Consider the following 16,077-nt stretch of genomic DNA (forward strand, 5'->3'; position numbering starts at 1 on the left):
TATTTTGTAAATATTTATTTTATTAAGATCTTTTTTTCTTTAATTAGAAATATGTAAATTTATTTTGTGTTGTAAAAGAAATAAAATCTATTTAAAATTTTAATACTCCATTTTGTTAGTAAGTGGAACAAGTACCTCTTTAATAAGTGCATCTTTATGTAATTTATCTTCTTCTTTTTTTAAAAAAAAATAATAATTTACATGTTTTTTTATTAATTTAATTTACCTGTAATTGTAAGTATCTGTGCTATCTTAACTCCAAACACAGTAGTTTTTTAAAAGAAATTATTTGAATATTAACTGAAAAAATAATGAGATTAGACTAAGCTCTAGTGTTAATACATATACATGCGACTCAAATTGTCCATATATTTTTATTTCTTTAATAATTTTATATCAGACCAAGTTGGGATATTAATACATACTCATGCGACCCAAATATGTTTTTATTTGTTTAATAATTTTATATGTTTTTAAAATTCTAAATAAATAGAATATATATATATATATATAAAGAAAAAGAAAAAGAGGATTCAAGTTAAAAGACTAAATTCAAGTGTATAAAATTACAATTCAAGGGAGAGACTCAATTTGAATTTTCTCTTATTTTGGTACAAACAAAGAATTGTTGGATTACATTTTTTACCGTTCTACTAAAAATAAAATGAAAAGCAAGTCAACCCCATAAATTGTTTACCAAATTTTTTCATATATTTTATTTGTATAAATAATTTATTCATCTTCTAATAGAATTAAATACAATAAATAATAGACAAAATTTTAAATTTATTCTGAACATATCCAATATGATGTCATAAATTCATGTTGGTCATAAAAGCAAAAGTGAAATTAAAAAAAAAAAAAACGTTTAAAAGTAAGTGATTAACAAATATACAGAGAATTATGTTAATTTGGTTTTAGTTAATATGTCAAATTTGATATATCGTAAGAATATATGAAACTAATTATGTTACTTGAAAAGTAAAACCAAAATGGTATAAATGCAAAAATAAACAGGAATTTTTGTATTAATTACCCTTTTCCAATTCTTTTTTTGGTTTGAGTACACCTGCAGTATGAATAATTTTTCTTTTCAACTTTATTTCCTATATAATTATCTTTTTGTTCCCTCTAAATTAGATCATTTCTACCCGTTGGACATTTTGGACTAAGCACAACACATATGCGTACACACACACACATACATATATATATATATATATATATATATTCCATGTCTATATCCCCTTTCTGACGTTTAATCAGCTAAAGTTTCAAGCCTCGTCCCAAGCAAAGAAATACAATCAAGCAAGTTGCCATTGAACATGTACCTTTCACAAATTACTGTAGCTGGGAATCTCTAACATTCAGAATAGTCTCAACTGCAAGAATCAGCTGGAAATCAAAAGGGAAAAACAATTACATTTGGAGAGGGGATTCAACCATCAGCCAGAAGGCATTATATCATTTACACAGAAAATCCAGTATCAAGATTCTGTACTTCTTCTTAATAAGCTGAGGTTATTTGATCTAGTCACATAATGGGATTCATGGACAAAATAAAGGACCTTGTCTAACGCTACTTGTAAGATTCAACCCAAATACAAAATCTGTCCCAAGAAACAAAGAGGATACAAGTGTATTCAAATATCCAACTCAGATCAACTCCCTACCTGAAAATATATATTGACGGAATATATCACTCCTAACCGAAAATGAAAAGCAAAGATAATCTTTTCCGTACCCTAAGCCGAAAACCAAAAATGAAATTCAGCTCAGTTTCCGTCTTTACCTAATTGTTTAACTCTTCTCTGATCTTGATATGCTTGCAGCGTGTGCAGGCAACATGTCGGCCAGCAGCTTGTCTTAGAGAAGACTTATAGCTCCCTAACAAACAAATGAATACAAGAATCTCTTTTCTTTTCTTTTCTTTTTCTTTTTCTTTTGCTACAATAGGCTAATGTGGATATTTTACATCACCTCTCAAAATCAACTACACATGAGCACTAAGCAAATATGGGCAAGCAAAGTGAACTGAGGTGCACAATGGAGGTGAAAATACAATACTCTGTGTGCCGTCACAAAGAGGTGTCGGCCAAGGATCAGCTGAAATGAATCTTTGCGTCAGTACATTCCCTTGAAAACAGGATTTGTGCGGCATATGCTTGCTCCATATTCCTCATACTCGGCTTTTGTGTGGCAAGCCTGCACATTTAGCAAACTTTTCAGCTTTCTTCAATTTTAAGTTAAGGAAAAACAACACAAAAAGTTAGTTGGCAGTCTGTGTATAAAAGACAAATACCAGCTTATGGATTTGGTAATACAGAAATATGAGCCCATAGATTTGGTCAAGAAAAGGAGGTATATGCAGTATGTTACCATAGGTTCAGGTTCATACCGCAAAAAATTCAGGTGTTGATGCAAGAACAGAACCTCCAAACCACACTGCAAATCTCTGGATAGGGTGGCTGACTACATTGACCTCCACAGGTTGTGACTGGAAGCCAAAAGGAAGAAGAAATGCTCAGCCTCTTGATAATATAAATAACTATACTAATCATATACATGCCACATGGATCTGTCAATAATACCAACACCAAAACGCTTACTTTTATTTCCCCACCAAGCCGTGCCTCGGATGCAAGAACCCGGGCATCCACAATTTTCTTAAGATCTCGCTGCAACCTTCTGTGGAAGTCCTTGAACATGGTTGATCCTCCAGACAGTACTATATTCTGATATGAAGATAACCTAATTAGTTTCAGAACGTACAGCACAGAGAGAAAGCAAATACCAGTCAAAAACTTGAGAAAGTAGGACATACAGAGGCAAGTTCCCAAAATTATTTTTTGAGAAGTGTTAAGTTGCTAACATCAAAATTTGCATACATTCAAATGCAAGTGCACTCAAGCACTTAAATTACCACATGATGTATCCAAACCGGGGAATGCAGCATGCAAAACAACGAAGCAATCTTGTAATAGTTGCTTAGAAGAAATCATGACAATCGGAACATAGACTAGGGCATTTGCACATATTATTGGAACTTTCTTAATGAGCGTATCTTCTGAAGACCAAACACCTCCTCCATCCCTCATGCACCTTACCTTATACAACGCTCTCCTTGTGTCAATTGGTGCAGACTGAATGCACTTGTCTATTACAGCTGGTAAAGGAGTTGTGAAGTCATTGCTGTATATCTCCGGATTGAAGAAAACCTGACAAAGACATGGATAAAACATTGCTAAATGTACGGCATGGAGCACATAAGCAAACTCCATTAACAAAACACGTCAGAGTTCATTAAGTCAAATTTCACTAAATATTTGCATCTTAAAAGCAAAAGAGAATTTAACAGGTACTTGTATAAACATCAGAAACCAGCATAACAGGCAAACATCATTATTCTTACTCCGTTGCTTAGCAAATACTGTGGCTATCCTAAGCCGATAAGACACCAATGCAAAATTATAATTTTAAGAAATACTATAAAAAATAATTATGTAATTTTCATATTCTATCGAATGTTACAAATTTCTAGCATACTTAAAAATAAAAGTAGTTAGGAGTTTAAGAATATTAGGAATTTAAGAATAATAGCGCTGCATATGTAAAAAGTTATTTACATTTCAGTAGAGGACAGAAAATATCTATAAGGTTCTTAGCAGAAGATAGCAGATCTATTAAGGCTCTATTCCAGGTTAATTTCCTATTAGAAACTTAGATTATGTTAGGCATTTTCGAAGCCTGTTTTGGTTGCATCATGGGTGGTACCAATGTAAAGGTACCTCATCATTGTTTCAGACATGCCTATTGCAATTGTTATTCTGATCATTGAGACTTAAGATCTCCAATTCCCATTTCTTGATCAATTTCTCCCTATTTTTCATCTGATCATCACTTCAGCCAATGCCTTGCCAGCTCTCGACCTTATTTGACACTGAACCTTTAGACCTCCACTGATCTGGAGTAGACACTTCACAATGAAAACAAACCTGTTTGGGTTACCAGAGAGTGGCCCAGAGCTTACAGGGAAGTACGAATGGGTTTCTTAGGCCTGTTTGGCCAAATTAGTGATCATGTTATAACTCACTAAATGTTTTGCAAGAATAGCTTTCGATAAAGTTAAAATGCTTGTTCCAATCGGCCAAGTTAGTGGCTAGCTCTCCCCTACTTCACACCCAGCTTCCTCCTTCATTTCGGCTAGAAAGAAAGATGCCTTAAGAGCAACTATTTCTCAATGGTCAGTGGCTAAGTGGTGTGGGACTGTGGGGTGGAGGTTGTGAGGACTTTTAATAATTGAGAGGAAGAGGACTACATTCAGTTACTTCACAAAATTGAAACTATCAAATTGCCTAGTCCAGAGAAGATGAATTATTTCAGAAGCTATGCTCTAACAGTTCCTTTTCAGACATCCCCATCAGCAATTTCTCCTCAAGTTTTTCCCCTTTCCTTCAGAAGGAGATCTGGAAGAGAAATCCTTCTCATAGAATAGCTTGTTTTTTTTTTGCTTTGAACTAACAATTGTATCTTCACTGTGGATAATCTAATTAAGAAAGGACAGATTCTAGTGAATGGATATTTTCTGTGCAAGAATGTTATGGACACTCTAGATCATCTTTTGTCACGATGCAAAGTTTCACATCGTTTGTAATCAATGATTTCAATCTCTTCAAAGTGCAGTAGGTCAAAGCTGCTTCAGTGATGAATGAGTTGTGGATGTGGCAAGCATCTCGGTAGATAAGAGAAGGAAGACGCTAATTTTCTTGTCCTCTTGCTACTTTTTGAGGTTATCTAGAAGGAAAGAAATAAAAGACTCTTTGAGGATGTTTGTATTCTTTCGACAGAGATTGGGATATTTGGTTCCAAACCCTTATTTTTTTTCATTTAATGCTCATCAGTGCTCGATTCAGCTAAGGTTTAGGAGAAATCGTAGGCATCAAAGACATGGCAAGGAATCTTGCCTGATAAGAAAAGGAAGAAGCTTATTTCTCTCATCGATCTTGCTGCTCCATGGGTGACTTGGAAGGAAAATAGAAGACTTGTTGAGAATATTGTACTCTTTTAACAGAGTTTGGATGTTTGGTTACAAACTTTCGTTTTTTCATTTACAGGACGATCATGCTCAATTCAGCTAAAATTTTAGAAGAAATCATAGAAATTATAGACGTGGTAAGGCATCTTGGCTGATAAAGGAGGAAAGCTCATTCCTCTCATCCCTTGTGCTACTTTGTGGGTTATTTGGAGGGAAAGAACTAGAAAATTCTTAGAGGATGTTTGAACTATTTCAACAGAGTGGGATATTTGGTTCCAAATCCTTTGTTCTTTGATTTGAAGTGTCATCCATGCTAAATTCAGCTCAAAATTTAGGAGAAGTGATAGACATTTTGACTGACTAGGAAATTTTATCTATTGTATATTTCTTTATTCGGGTGGCACCTCTTTGGTACTCTTTAATGAACCTCACTTTTAACTTCTAAAGAGCAAGTTACAGTTTTGCCCTTTGTAGTTTGACCTGTTCTAAATTATGTTCATGTGGTTTGTTTTTGATAGTTCACTATATTGAGATTTCATTAATAGACAAAAATGGTAAGTAGCTATTTGATAACCAATATGAATCACACACGAGTTTAACAATATTTTATATTGAACAGCCCAAGGGTGTAAAGATCTCCGAGTAATAGCAGTCAACCTCCTGATGCTACACAAAAGTCTGAGCTAACAGTGAAGATGTTAATGATAACATAAAGTAGCAGGCAGAAAAAATTAATCAGCTTCTCAGAATCTCGGGTAAATGTAGGTGCCAAAAGTGACCTGGTTATGCAGTCTACCAAATTTTTATGAGAAGCTAATGCTGGCTGGGAGAAGTCTAAAAATGAAAGTCACAGCATGGAAGCAAAAAATTGAGGCTGCAGTTCAGCAAAAGCAATTGAAGATTGGGTTACATATCTTGATGGAGCTGTCACAAGAATCTGTTTTAGCAGCTAAGGCAAGCAAGAGAGAACAAAAGCAGAATCAATGAACCCATGATTAAAGAGACGTGTGAATGGAGTTTACTAAGTTTTAACTAGAGTAACAAGTTTCACAACAGGTTGCACTCCATGTATACACAGCAGATGGACGACCTACAGAATTAGACTTCTTCCTTTGCGTGGCTCTTTACTGTAGGCTGACTGTTTCCAATGTTAGTGCTTAAGGACAAGCACTGAAGAGGGATGTAATGTTATAATCAATGATGTAAATGCAGAAAAGCAAGCTGGCACTGAACTCTTTGTGGTTTTGGCTTAGGTTTCTATCTAAGAATTGTTAAGGAAAAACACAGGACATGAGAGTCGAATTAGGAATAAAATAAAATAGGACGTTGTGCTATTTAGAAACTAAAAACGAAAGGAAACTGTGCTGTAACAAGGACTTATCAGATCCTGTAATATTCAAAAACTAGTAGCCATCACTTTTCCCGTATGTGTAAGCTACTTCACAATAAAATTATGAATTGAGAATTTACTTTGAAGAATGTTTTGGAGTATCCATTTCTAGAGATCGAAGGGTTTTCTCTACTGAGCCTTAAACACTAATTCTACTTATTTCAACCTCACTAAATCCAGGACTCAATCCCAAAACCAGGATATACAGATTAATTATATAAAGAATTCATTTAGTTTCCACTCTGCCTTAGTTTCTTATAGGGATTCTTTTCATGCTAAGTATTTTCTTCTATTATTTTGGATGTAAAGCTGCTGCCTCTAGCATAGTTTTGGACATGTATAAGGTGATAGGAATTGAATATAACTGAGGACTAAGAAAGTTGATTGCTAAGATCCAAGATTTGTAACTTTCATTTCTTTTCTAATTTCTCCAATCTACTCTTGTTCTACACCATTAAAATTTACCCTACTACTAACCAATAATCAAACACCTAATAGAGAAACTAGATCCATCAGAAAATCATGGAAACAACTAAACTAGAAAGAAAATAAATCTAGATACACACATTGTAGTAGCATGGACAACCAAGAGGTAACAACATCACAAATGTAAAAAAAAAATTTATTTAGGTTCTAATCTAACTTAGTTTCTTATAGGGATTCCTTTCATGCTAAGTATTTTCTTCTATTACTTTGGATGCACAGCTGCTGCCTCTAGCATAGTTTTGGACATGTATAAGGTGATAGGTATTGAATATAACTGAGGACTAAGAAAGTTGATTGCTAAGATCCAAGATTTGTAACTTTCATTTCTTCTCTAATTTCTCCAATCAACTCTTGTTCTACACCATTAAAATTTACCACACTACTTACCAATAATCAAACACCCAATAGAGAAACTAGATCCATCAGAAAATCATGGAAACAACTAAACTAGAAAGAAAATAAATCTAGATACAGACATTGTGGTAGCATGGACAACCAAGAGGTAACGACATCACAAATGTAAAAAAAAATTCATTTAGGTTCTAATCTAACTTAGTTTCTTATAGGGATTCCTTTCATGCTAAGTATTTTCTTCTATTATTTTGGATGTAAAGCTGCTGCCTCTAGAAAAGTTATGGACATGTATAAGGTGATAGGTATTGAAAATAACTGAGAACTAAGAAAGTTGATTGCTGAGATCCAAGAGCTGTAACTTTCATTTCTTCTTTAATTTCTCCTGTCTACTCTTGTTCAACACCATTAAAATATATCATACTACTTATCAACAATCAAACATCTAGTAGAGAAACTAGATCCATCAGAAAATCACGGAAACAACTAAACTAGAAAGAAACTTAATCTAGATACTGACATTGTGGTAGCATGGACAATCAAGAGGTAAGGACGTCACAAATGTAAGAAAAACATTGACAAAATCTAACAATTTAAAGATTATCAATGATAACTCTGGAGAGAATGAATAGTGAGAAGTCTATTGTCTTGCACAAGTGATAAAAAGATAACAATAATAAAGTTAAGAGGCCACCTACTTCGTAAATTAAATAGCTCTGAATTAAGAAGTCTTATGTAATTAGCTCCAGGGAGCAATGTTGTATTTCTAACAATTTTCATGGTAGAATTCAACTAATTTGGGACTGAATGAAGTGACTTTTTTGCAAGATAAAAGAGATATAACAAACCTCTGGACCCATAAATCGTTCATAGCCAACGTCACAGGAGTATGGTGCCCCAGTCTTTGGTTTAATACCTCTCCAATGCTTAATATATTTGCCTGGTTCCTTGTCATGCTTGTTGAACTCCTGGAATAATAACAGAACTCGCATCTTTAAAGGAGTAACATAAGATTCAAAACCTCATTTCAAACACAAAAGTAGCTCTTCAAGCTAATAAAAAATAGCTACAGTGATTCGATATATTGGCCTTAAAGAATTACCTTGACAATATCAGAACAAGTGTAACAATACATTTCCTTCACTTTCCTGGCTACTTCAAATGAGTCTTCAGGTGGTATATTCTCTCCTCTTTCCTACAGAAAGAAATGTTCAAAAAGCAAATTCCCACGAAGCACAAATAGAGAATTAATCCAAATTTTTCTGAAATCATAAGGGATTGTGGTGTAAGCATAAATATAGAACACCAGCTAACTACTTCTGGAATGATGTTGTTTATAAATCACCAACGAGCAGAAAAGCAAGCCATAACAGCAGATCAAAGGACATGTAGGTAAGAGAAAAGTTGGAAGGTACAAACATTAAACTCGGTTGTTATTTATCACATTAACAACCAGTTTCTTCTAAAAATTGATGGCATTGTTCCAAACACAAGCATCTTACTTAGTATATCAGTCGGGAAGTCTTAGTTAAACAAGCACATTTAAATAAAAACAAGTACCAGTTAAAAAAAGATAATAGCATATATCTTCTCGTACTATGACATGCACATGAAAGATTTCAATGGCTAGAAATACATAGGCAACAATGGGAAGACGTAAAAGCAATAAAAAATAACTGAACATAATAGTTCCAGAGGGAATATTATACCCGCATAAGCTGCTGGATAAAGAGAGTGACATCTTTCCCAGCAATTGGAATCGACTTGATGCTGCTCCCAATAACATAACCATCTGCAACAGGTACAATATGAGTAGCGCCATCTCCAACATCCACTACAACCCCTGTCATCTCACACTAAGGAGACTATAGGTCAATCTAAAAGGAAAGGATTAATAAATATAGAACATTAAAGAAAAAAAAATAATCAGTTGACATCCGCTAAAGGAAACACCCAATGCTAATGTCGGTCGTTTAAAAGAGCAGTAAAAGAAGTCTTACAACCCAATAATTTTTTAAAGAGAAAAAAAGGGTTAATAACATAGGAAGATAGAATTAAAGACGCAAGAACCTTTTATCTTTTTTCAGGAATGGCAATGAATCTAGTCACATGCACTAAGAAAGGGAAATTACATGTTTATTTTGTCTCTTCCCTTATACTAAGGTAGCAACCAATAACTAGTTAATATTAATACGAATTAAGGCTCAGTCCGGTACATGAAAATATCTCCTAAATTTTACTTTTTAAGTTTACAAAAATTTAGGCATGTTTTTTTTCATGGTAGTATGTAACAGTTACATATTTGTGGAGTAATCAAAACACAAATAAAATAGTTTTCTAGAAAACACAAAAATTTAATTTTTTAAAACTTTTCTATTTCCATTGTCATTTTCACAATTATTATCTATATTATTAATGACCTTGCATGATTTTGCAAAAAAAAAAATCATATAAATATAGAAAATAAAAACTGAAAGTCATTTTCATGTAATGAAGGGAGGCCAAATCATCCTGATAATTTCCTATTGCTATATATGAGTAAACCCAGACCATTAAACGGCAGTATGAAATAAATGCAATCCAAAAGTAAACCAAAAAATCCAAAGTCTTTAAACATAATTGAGAATAAATCATTTCAAAAATCACAAATTAACACATGACTTCCAAAACTAGTTCCTGTCATCCTCTAATGAACCCAGGCAAAGAGTTAAATTCGTAACTTGAACACCTACCTTGGATGTCGTGTACCCAGCTGCAAGTGCTAGCACTGAATTGACGGCAATATAAAGCCCAGGAACATTGAAGGTCTCAAACATAATTTCGCCAGTATATTCACGAGACTCTGGTGCAGTAAGGGGACTCTCAGTCAATAGAAAATAATGATCCTCTGGATCACACCGCAAATAGTTGAATATACACTGCTGCCAATAACGCTCCATAGCATCCCAATTATCAACTTGGCCATGCTTAATTGGATAACTAAGGTTATAAGTACTACTAGATCGTGATCTTTCAAGAGCCTCTTCTCCTATAAAAAAATCGAGATCCGCCATGACCCCCGCGCTGTGCTGCGCTAGCCAATTGGCCTTTGAAAAGCTCCTTGATTGTTTTAAAAACGACTCGTTAACAGCAACTACTGTTGGAAGAATAAAACACGGCTCTACATTCCCCGCAAATCCCATCTTAGTATACCTGGAAGATACCAAAACAGGTAACAAAAAATTTCAAAATGTTGAAAAAAAACAATTGACAGACAGGGATAAAGTGAAAACTCAATTGCTTTATTTCAACAAACAGGTTGCGCGCACAATCCTATTCAGATGTATAGACAAATTGTAAGGATGGACGATTTAGATATTATAAGAAGAGAAAATACCCGGTGCCGTTGTCGATGACGACGGCAGGGCGAGAAGTTGGGTCCATCAGAGAGACAGTTGTAATGATTGAGAAAATTAAAGCGGTGGAGGTGGTGGATCTGCGACTGAGATCCGAGAGAGTTTATAAGGCAAGGGATCATGGTCGTGAGGGGCGCTTAGAGAAGCGCAAATATGAGGAAGAGAAGGCTATCCCTGCTACTGCGGACGGGAATGTAAGAGAATACTTGGATCTCAAGCGAAAGCAGCGACTCAACAACGCACGGCTTCTGGGATGTAGCTGATAGTTGGTGGCGAATCCTGCAACAATACCCATTTCAACAACGAAGACCATGTAAACTACTGCTTCGATTATAAAGCCTCATCAACTTCTTCATGGTTATCACTCGCTCTTCGATACTTTCCTTGGCAACCAAACTCTACAATGCACTCTCTCTCTCTGTGGATTTCCTCCTCGAAGCTAAGTGCGTTTTGTTGATTTTGAGTTTGACGAATATAGTGAATACGACAGGGATTGTGGACCGTCCGATTGGCAACCTCATCCCCGAAAGGTTCATGTGATTTCTCTCATAGAGTTTATGGGACCCACTGAACCTTCAATTCCAAGAAGCAGTACCACGGAATATATGGTTTGCACTGGAATTTTTTTTTAATTTCTTTATCAAAAAATAATAATAAGACGAACTTTTGGTAAAGCAAATTTTGTAGTAGGGCCTATATCCTATATGTTGTTATTTGATAATTACGTACATTTAAGCAGAAATTATACTAAATTTTTGTCCAGTTTAGTTAGATATTTGTTAAAAAATTTATGATTTTATGACAATTTTAGAATCGAGTGATGAATGATCATGACCAAGCAGTGTACTGATAAAAGGGATTGTTATGAAGACGATAGAACTCAATAGTAGGGTCCTGCTGCAGAGGAAGTATATTTCCAGCGTACCAAACATTAGTTTCTTTTTTGGAGAACCAGGGCCTAGTTTGTTTTTCTCGCGAATTGGATTTAAAAAAAAAAAGAAGATTAATGTCAAATATCAAATTATTATTGATTACTATTGAATCAATACACGTTAACAAAATTAAAAAACTCTCCATTTAATTTAGACATGTTAGATCAAACATACACGTAATATATTCAAAAGTAGTAAACTTTATATATTGGATAAAATTTGATAAGTTTAAAAATTTTAATCATTATACCACTATACTAATAATAATAATAATCGTTAATTGTTTAACACATATATTGACCAATAAAAGAGAGTGCGGATTCTTATTTACTCACTTGATTAGTTTTTTTTTTTTTTTTTACATTCATTTAGAAACTATTTACTCTTTTTGAACATTTTAAAAGTTATACAACATATTGCATATCGTATAAGTTGGAAACTAACAAATTTAAAGTTCGATAGACAAGTAATTTAAGTCATTCATAAGGAAGAACAAATGTTACAAATTTGAAATTTACTGAATAGATAAAATCCATTACTTAATGCATATATGATGAGCTTGTAGTGGCCAGCACATAATGTTTAATCTAATTGGACTGAAAATTTAGTTAACCAGTATATTTGTAGATATTCACTGACCAAATTTACCTTAGTATGATATAAAATATTATCTTTCTAAATGTAATGAATATTCTATAACAATTAAATGACAAAAAAGAGGTGATTGTGGACTAAGGTGATAAAGAAGACATCGACTACAATCTTGGCTTATATGATGTTTTAATAACTGAATAACTTGTGTACGATGAACATCGAACTTTTGAAATATTTAAAAGTTTTATTTTTGAAGATGATTGTAAATGTTATAGAATTTTTATTATTTTATAAAATAAATTATTTACGTGAAAGGCTTTTGAGAATGAAATAGGCCATGTAATATATGTTCATTTTGAAAAACAAATTTTATTCATTAAATCATCATTAATATATTAATTCACTATACATATATAATTTAGTTGTATAAATTATAAATTTTTGTTTAACATGATAATACAAATTAAAATTTTCTAAAATATTTTATTTTAAATTCTTAAATTATGTACTAAATTTCATTATTCAGCTAAAAATGCTTTCTCTCAACGATATTTCTCCCACTGAAAAGGTCGCGGCACCGGCGTGCCCGAATGACAATCCATCAACCAAAAAGGTAAAAATAAGGTTGGACACTAACCACCCGCTTTCGGATGGATTGGTGAGGGTGGATGGTACTACAAAGGAAAATGTGGCGAAGGCTAGTGATCTTGAGTTAGCAAAATCGGAGGATGAAGGACGGGACAATGGCGTCCAAAAAATATGGGAACCGTATGGAAGATGGGGACGTGATAAAATATCCTTCAAGGACAAACTTACCAATACAAGGTCCACGAAGAAAAAGCTAGAGGAGTTTGAAATTAAGGAAGAGGATGTGATTCACGCCACATAAGGGTACCTCCCTATGGTGGTCTTCTCCACTAGGGTACATAATTTCCTCACTTTATCTATGAAGGACTCAGTGATTATAAGGTTGCTGGGGAGGGCAATTAGCTACCGGCCCCTGCTCGTTCGTCTCTAGAGCCTTTAGTGGCCTACCAGCACATTCTAGCTGGTGCACTTAGAGAACAACTTTTATCTTGCCAAGTTTATTAATTCTGCTAACTACACGCACGTCCTCACCGGGGCCCCTGGGTTATTTATGGGCATTACTTAATGGTGCAGCCATAGACAGAGTCCTTCTTTGTTGAGGATGATAGGGTGGCGGAGGCTAGTGATATGGATTTAGCATAATCGAAGGATGAGAGACAGGAGAATGACGTCCAAACAATATGGGAACCGTATGGAAGATGGGGACATAATAGAATATCCTTTAAGAACAAACTTACTAACACAAGGTCCACAGAGAAGAAGCTGGATGAGTTCAAAATTAAGGAGAAGGATGTGATTCACGCCACGGATGGGGACCTCCCTATGGTAGTCTTCTCTGCCAAGGTATATAATTTCTTCGCTCTATATGAAGGACTCGGTGATTATAAGGTTGCTAGGGAGGCCAATTAGCTATCAGCCCCTGTTCGGTCGTCTTTAGAGCCTTTGGCGGACTATTGACACGTTTCAGCTGGTGGACTTAGAGAATAACTTTTATCTCATCAAGTTTAATGATTCCGCTGACTACACGCATGTCCTCACCGGGGGCCCTCGGGTTATTTATGGGCATTACTTAACGATGCAGCCATGGACAGAGTCCTTCTCTGTTGAGGATGATAAGGTGGCGTTAGTGGTTGTATGGGTCCGCTTCCCCGGCTTATCGATCTAATACTATCACAAAAGTGTGTTAAAGGCAATTGCAAAAGCGATTAGAATGGTGGTGCACATCGATTACAATACGGAAGACACATAACGGGATAAGTTCGTCCGATTAGTAGTTTTCGTTGATCTTGCTAAACAACTTATTTTTAAAATTCTTATAGAAGGTCATTTACAAATAGTAAAGTACGAAGGCCTACCGACCATTTGCTCTCATTGCGGCTGTTATGGCCATCTCTTGGAAAAAATTCCTCAAATAACGGGGGTCAATACTAAGGAGAGGGGAGGAGTGATGGAAGAAACCATTAGGAGAGCGATGTCATATGGGTGACTGAGGAGAAATTCGGACCATGGATGTAGGTGACCCGTTAGGAAAGAAGGAACAACAAAAAGGGTAACACTTCTAGAAACAAGGATTTTGCCACAATTGTCGAATGTAACGGTCCTGACTCACATTTTAATCTGATTATTGAGATGGAGGAGGATGATATGGCTAGTAACGGGTTAATCAAATATTCGGTGGGGGGAAATTCTAAGGCATTAAATGCTGAATCAACTCAAAAAAGGAAGGATGTAAATATTGGAGAGGGTAGGGGAGAAGGTCAACAAAGAAGGAAAAAGAAAGTAGTTTTAAGGGAGTTTGGGGCTTTTTCAGCTGGGCCGAGTCTAGGAAGTAAAAGCCCACAGGGGCCAACGGGGAGATCTAACGAAGTGGGCCAGGGGAGTAAAATGAGTGAGGTTCAAAATCAGGCCCACTTTGATACCATGGGTGGAAGGGCCTAGTGGGAAGTGGACGGCCCACTAAGTTCCAATGAAGACAATCTGGGCCTCCCAATAAGTCCTAACCCGTCCGCCACTATCCATCAAGTCCGGACCCAGCTTGACCTGATGAATCACTCAGCGATCCAGATTGAAGACCGAGTAGCGCAAACGAACAACAAAAACCCCATCGCTACTAATGGCTCCGAGGCATACCCAGCGGCTGATAAAAAACAAAAGTTGTTGAAACCCCCAGATAAACACCTGTCCAGCATCAGAGTCAACAGAACTTCCAATCGCGAGCCCAAGTTGAGGAAGCGTTGTGAGGAGACAATGCCAACTTCCCAACTTGCAGCCAAATCAGTATTGGAGGAGATGCAGGGTTGTGAGGTGGACGAATGTGATGTGTTCCTAGTCGACTTTGCCATCAGCAATACTAATTGATCTGGTGTGTCCTCTCATGACCGGGCCGATCCATAATGGATGTTTTGGTGTGTGGGTATGTTTTATTCCCCCAATTTATGTCTATATCTAAAAATCTTCACGTGAAATTATTAAGGAGTCGCCAATCCTCGAGTCAGGCGACCAAATCAGTGCTGGAGTAGATGCAAAGCAGTGAGGTGGACAAACGCGATGCATTCCTAGTCGACGTTGCCATCAACAACACTGACTGATCTGGTGCATCCTCTCGTGACCGGATCGACCGATATATTAGATTTTTTGGTGTATGAGTGTTTTTTTTCTCCTACTTATGTCTATGGATATGAAAATCTTCATATGAAATTGCCAAGGAGTTGTCAATCCTCAAATTGGGCGTGTGATTCGAGCATTTGTTAAACAACATAAATTTTCTACTATGGCATTAGTTGAACCCCGTATTGCTAAGGAGAGGGCTGATAAGGTCATTTGTAGATTGGGCTTTAGATTATCGCACCAAGTCAAGGCACAAGGATTTGCAGGAGGTATTTGGCTCCTTTGGAATGATCATTTGCATGTTGACATCCTAGTGAATAAATGTCAATTCATTCACACTAGAATTCACTAGAGTGAGAGGGAGCCAGCAGTCCTATTTATTGCTGTCTATAGGAGTCCTCAGATGTAGAAATGTCGTTACCTCTAGCCCCATCTAAGCCAACTCAATAGTACCGTGACAAAGCTGTGGCTAATCTCTGGAGATTTCAACGTGATCTTGGATAGCTCCGATTAGAAAAGGGGTGCTACAAGAGGGAATAAAGGTTGTCTCCTCTTCTCTAAGTCTCTAAGTCACAACTCCCTCTCGATAGTCGATTATATGGGACCCAATTCTACCTAGCGGAGAGGGACTTTATTCCAACGTCTTGACATGTCTATCGCAAACATGTCTTGATTAAATGCATTCCTTGTGTTGGTGCA

The 16,077-nt window shown here is 35.7% G+C and overlaps 1 protein-coding gene across 3 annotated transcripts; it reads right to left on the reverse strand.

The window, feature by feature from the left end:
• Nucleotides 1-1,299: 1,299 nt before the first annotated feature.
• On the reverse strand, nucleotides 1,300-11,188 carry DIS1 (Actin-like ATPase superfamily protein). 3 transcript variants are annotated; one of them, XR_002540133.2, is made up of 10 exons: nucleotides 10,639-11,188; nucleotides 9,995-10,454; nucleotides 8,972-9,118; nucleotides 8,365-8,457; nucleotides 8,111-8,230; nucleotides 3,108-3,218; nucleotides 2,610-2,735; nucleotides 2,399-2,497; nucleotides 1,793-2,205; nucleotides 1,300-1,395 (listed from the first exon to the last, which is right to left on the reverse strand). XR_002540133.2 is itself a non-coding variant. In XM_022045539.2 (9 exons), the coding sequence occupies exons 1-9, from the start codon at nucleotides 10,683-10,685 to the stop codon at nucleotides 2,125-2,127; spliced, it is 1,284 nt and encodes a 427-aa protein (XP_021901231.1). In that variant the 5' UTR covers nucleotides 10,686-11,188; the 3' UTR covers nucleotides 1,438-2,124. The 3 variants fall into 3 exon arrangements, 1 of the variants encoding a protein (XP_021901231.1); XR_002540132.2 differs by lacking the exon at nucleotides 1,300-1,395 and adding an exon at nucleotides 1,438-1,673; XM_022045539.2 differs by lacking the exon at nucleotides 1,300-1,395 and having other exon boundaries at nucleotides 1,438-2,205.
• Nucleotides 11,189-16,077: the final 4,889 nt, after the last annotated feature.

Source organism: Carica papaya, chromosome 8, assembly GCF_054855325.1.
Source record: "Carica papaya isolate Zhongbai chromosome 8, ASM5485532v1, whole genome shotgun sequence".
Classification (NCBI taxonomy): domain Eukaryota; kingdom Viridiplantae; phylum Streptophyta; class Magnoliopsida; order Brassicales; family Caricaceae; genus Carica; species Carica papaya.

What these genes read in the sequence shown, in the direction of transcription:
- DIS1 (XM_022045539.2), bottom strand. Translation starts at nt 10,685, where the DNA reads ATGGACCCAACTTCTCGCCCTGCCGTCGTCATCGACAACGGCACCGG. An exon ending in CTGGGTACACGACATCCAAG is followed by an intron (nt 9,119 to 9,994) that starts GTAGGTGTTCAA and finishes TAGTCTCCTTAG; the next exon opens with TGTGAGATGACAGGGGTTGT. An exon ending in TTATCCAGCAGCTTATGCGG is followed by an intron (nt 8,458 to 8,971) that starts GTATAATATTCC and finishes TTCTTTCTGTAG; the next exon opens with GAAAGAGGAGAGAATATACC.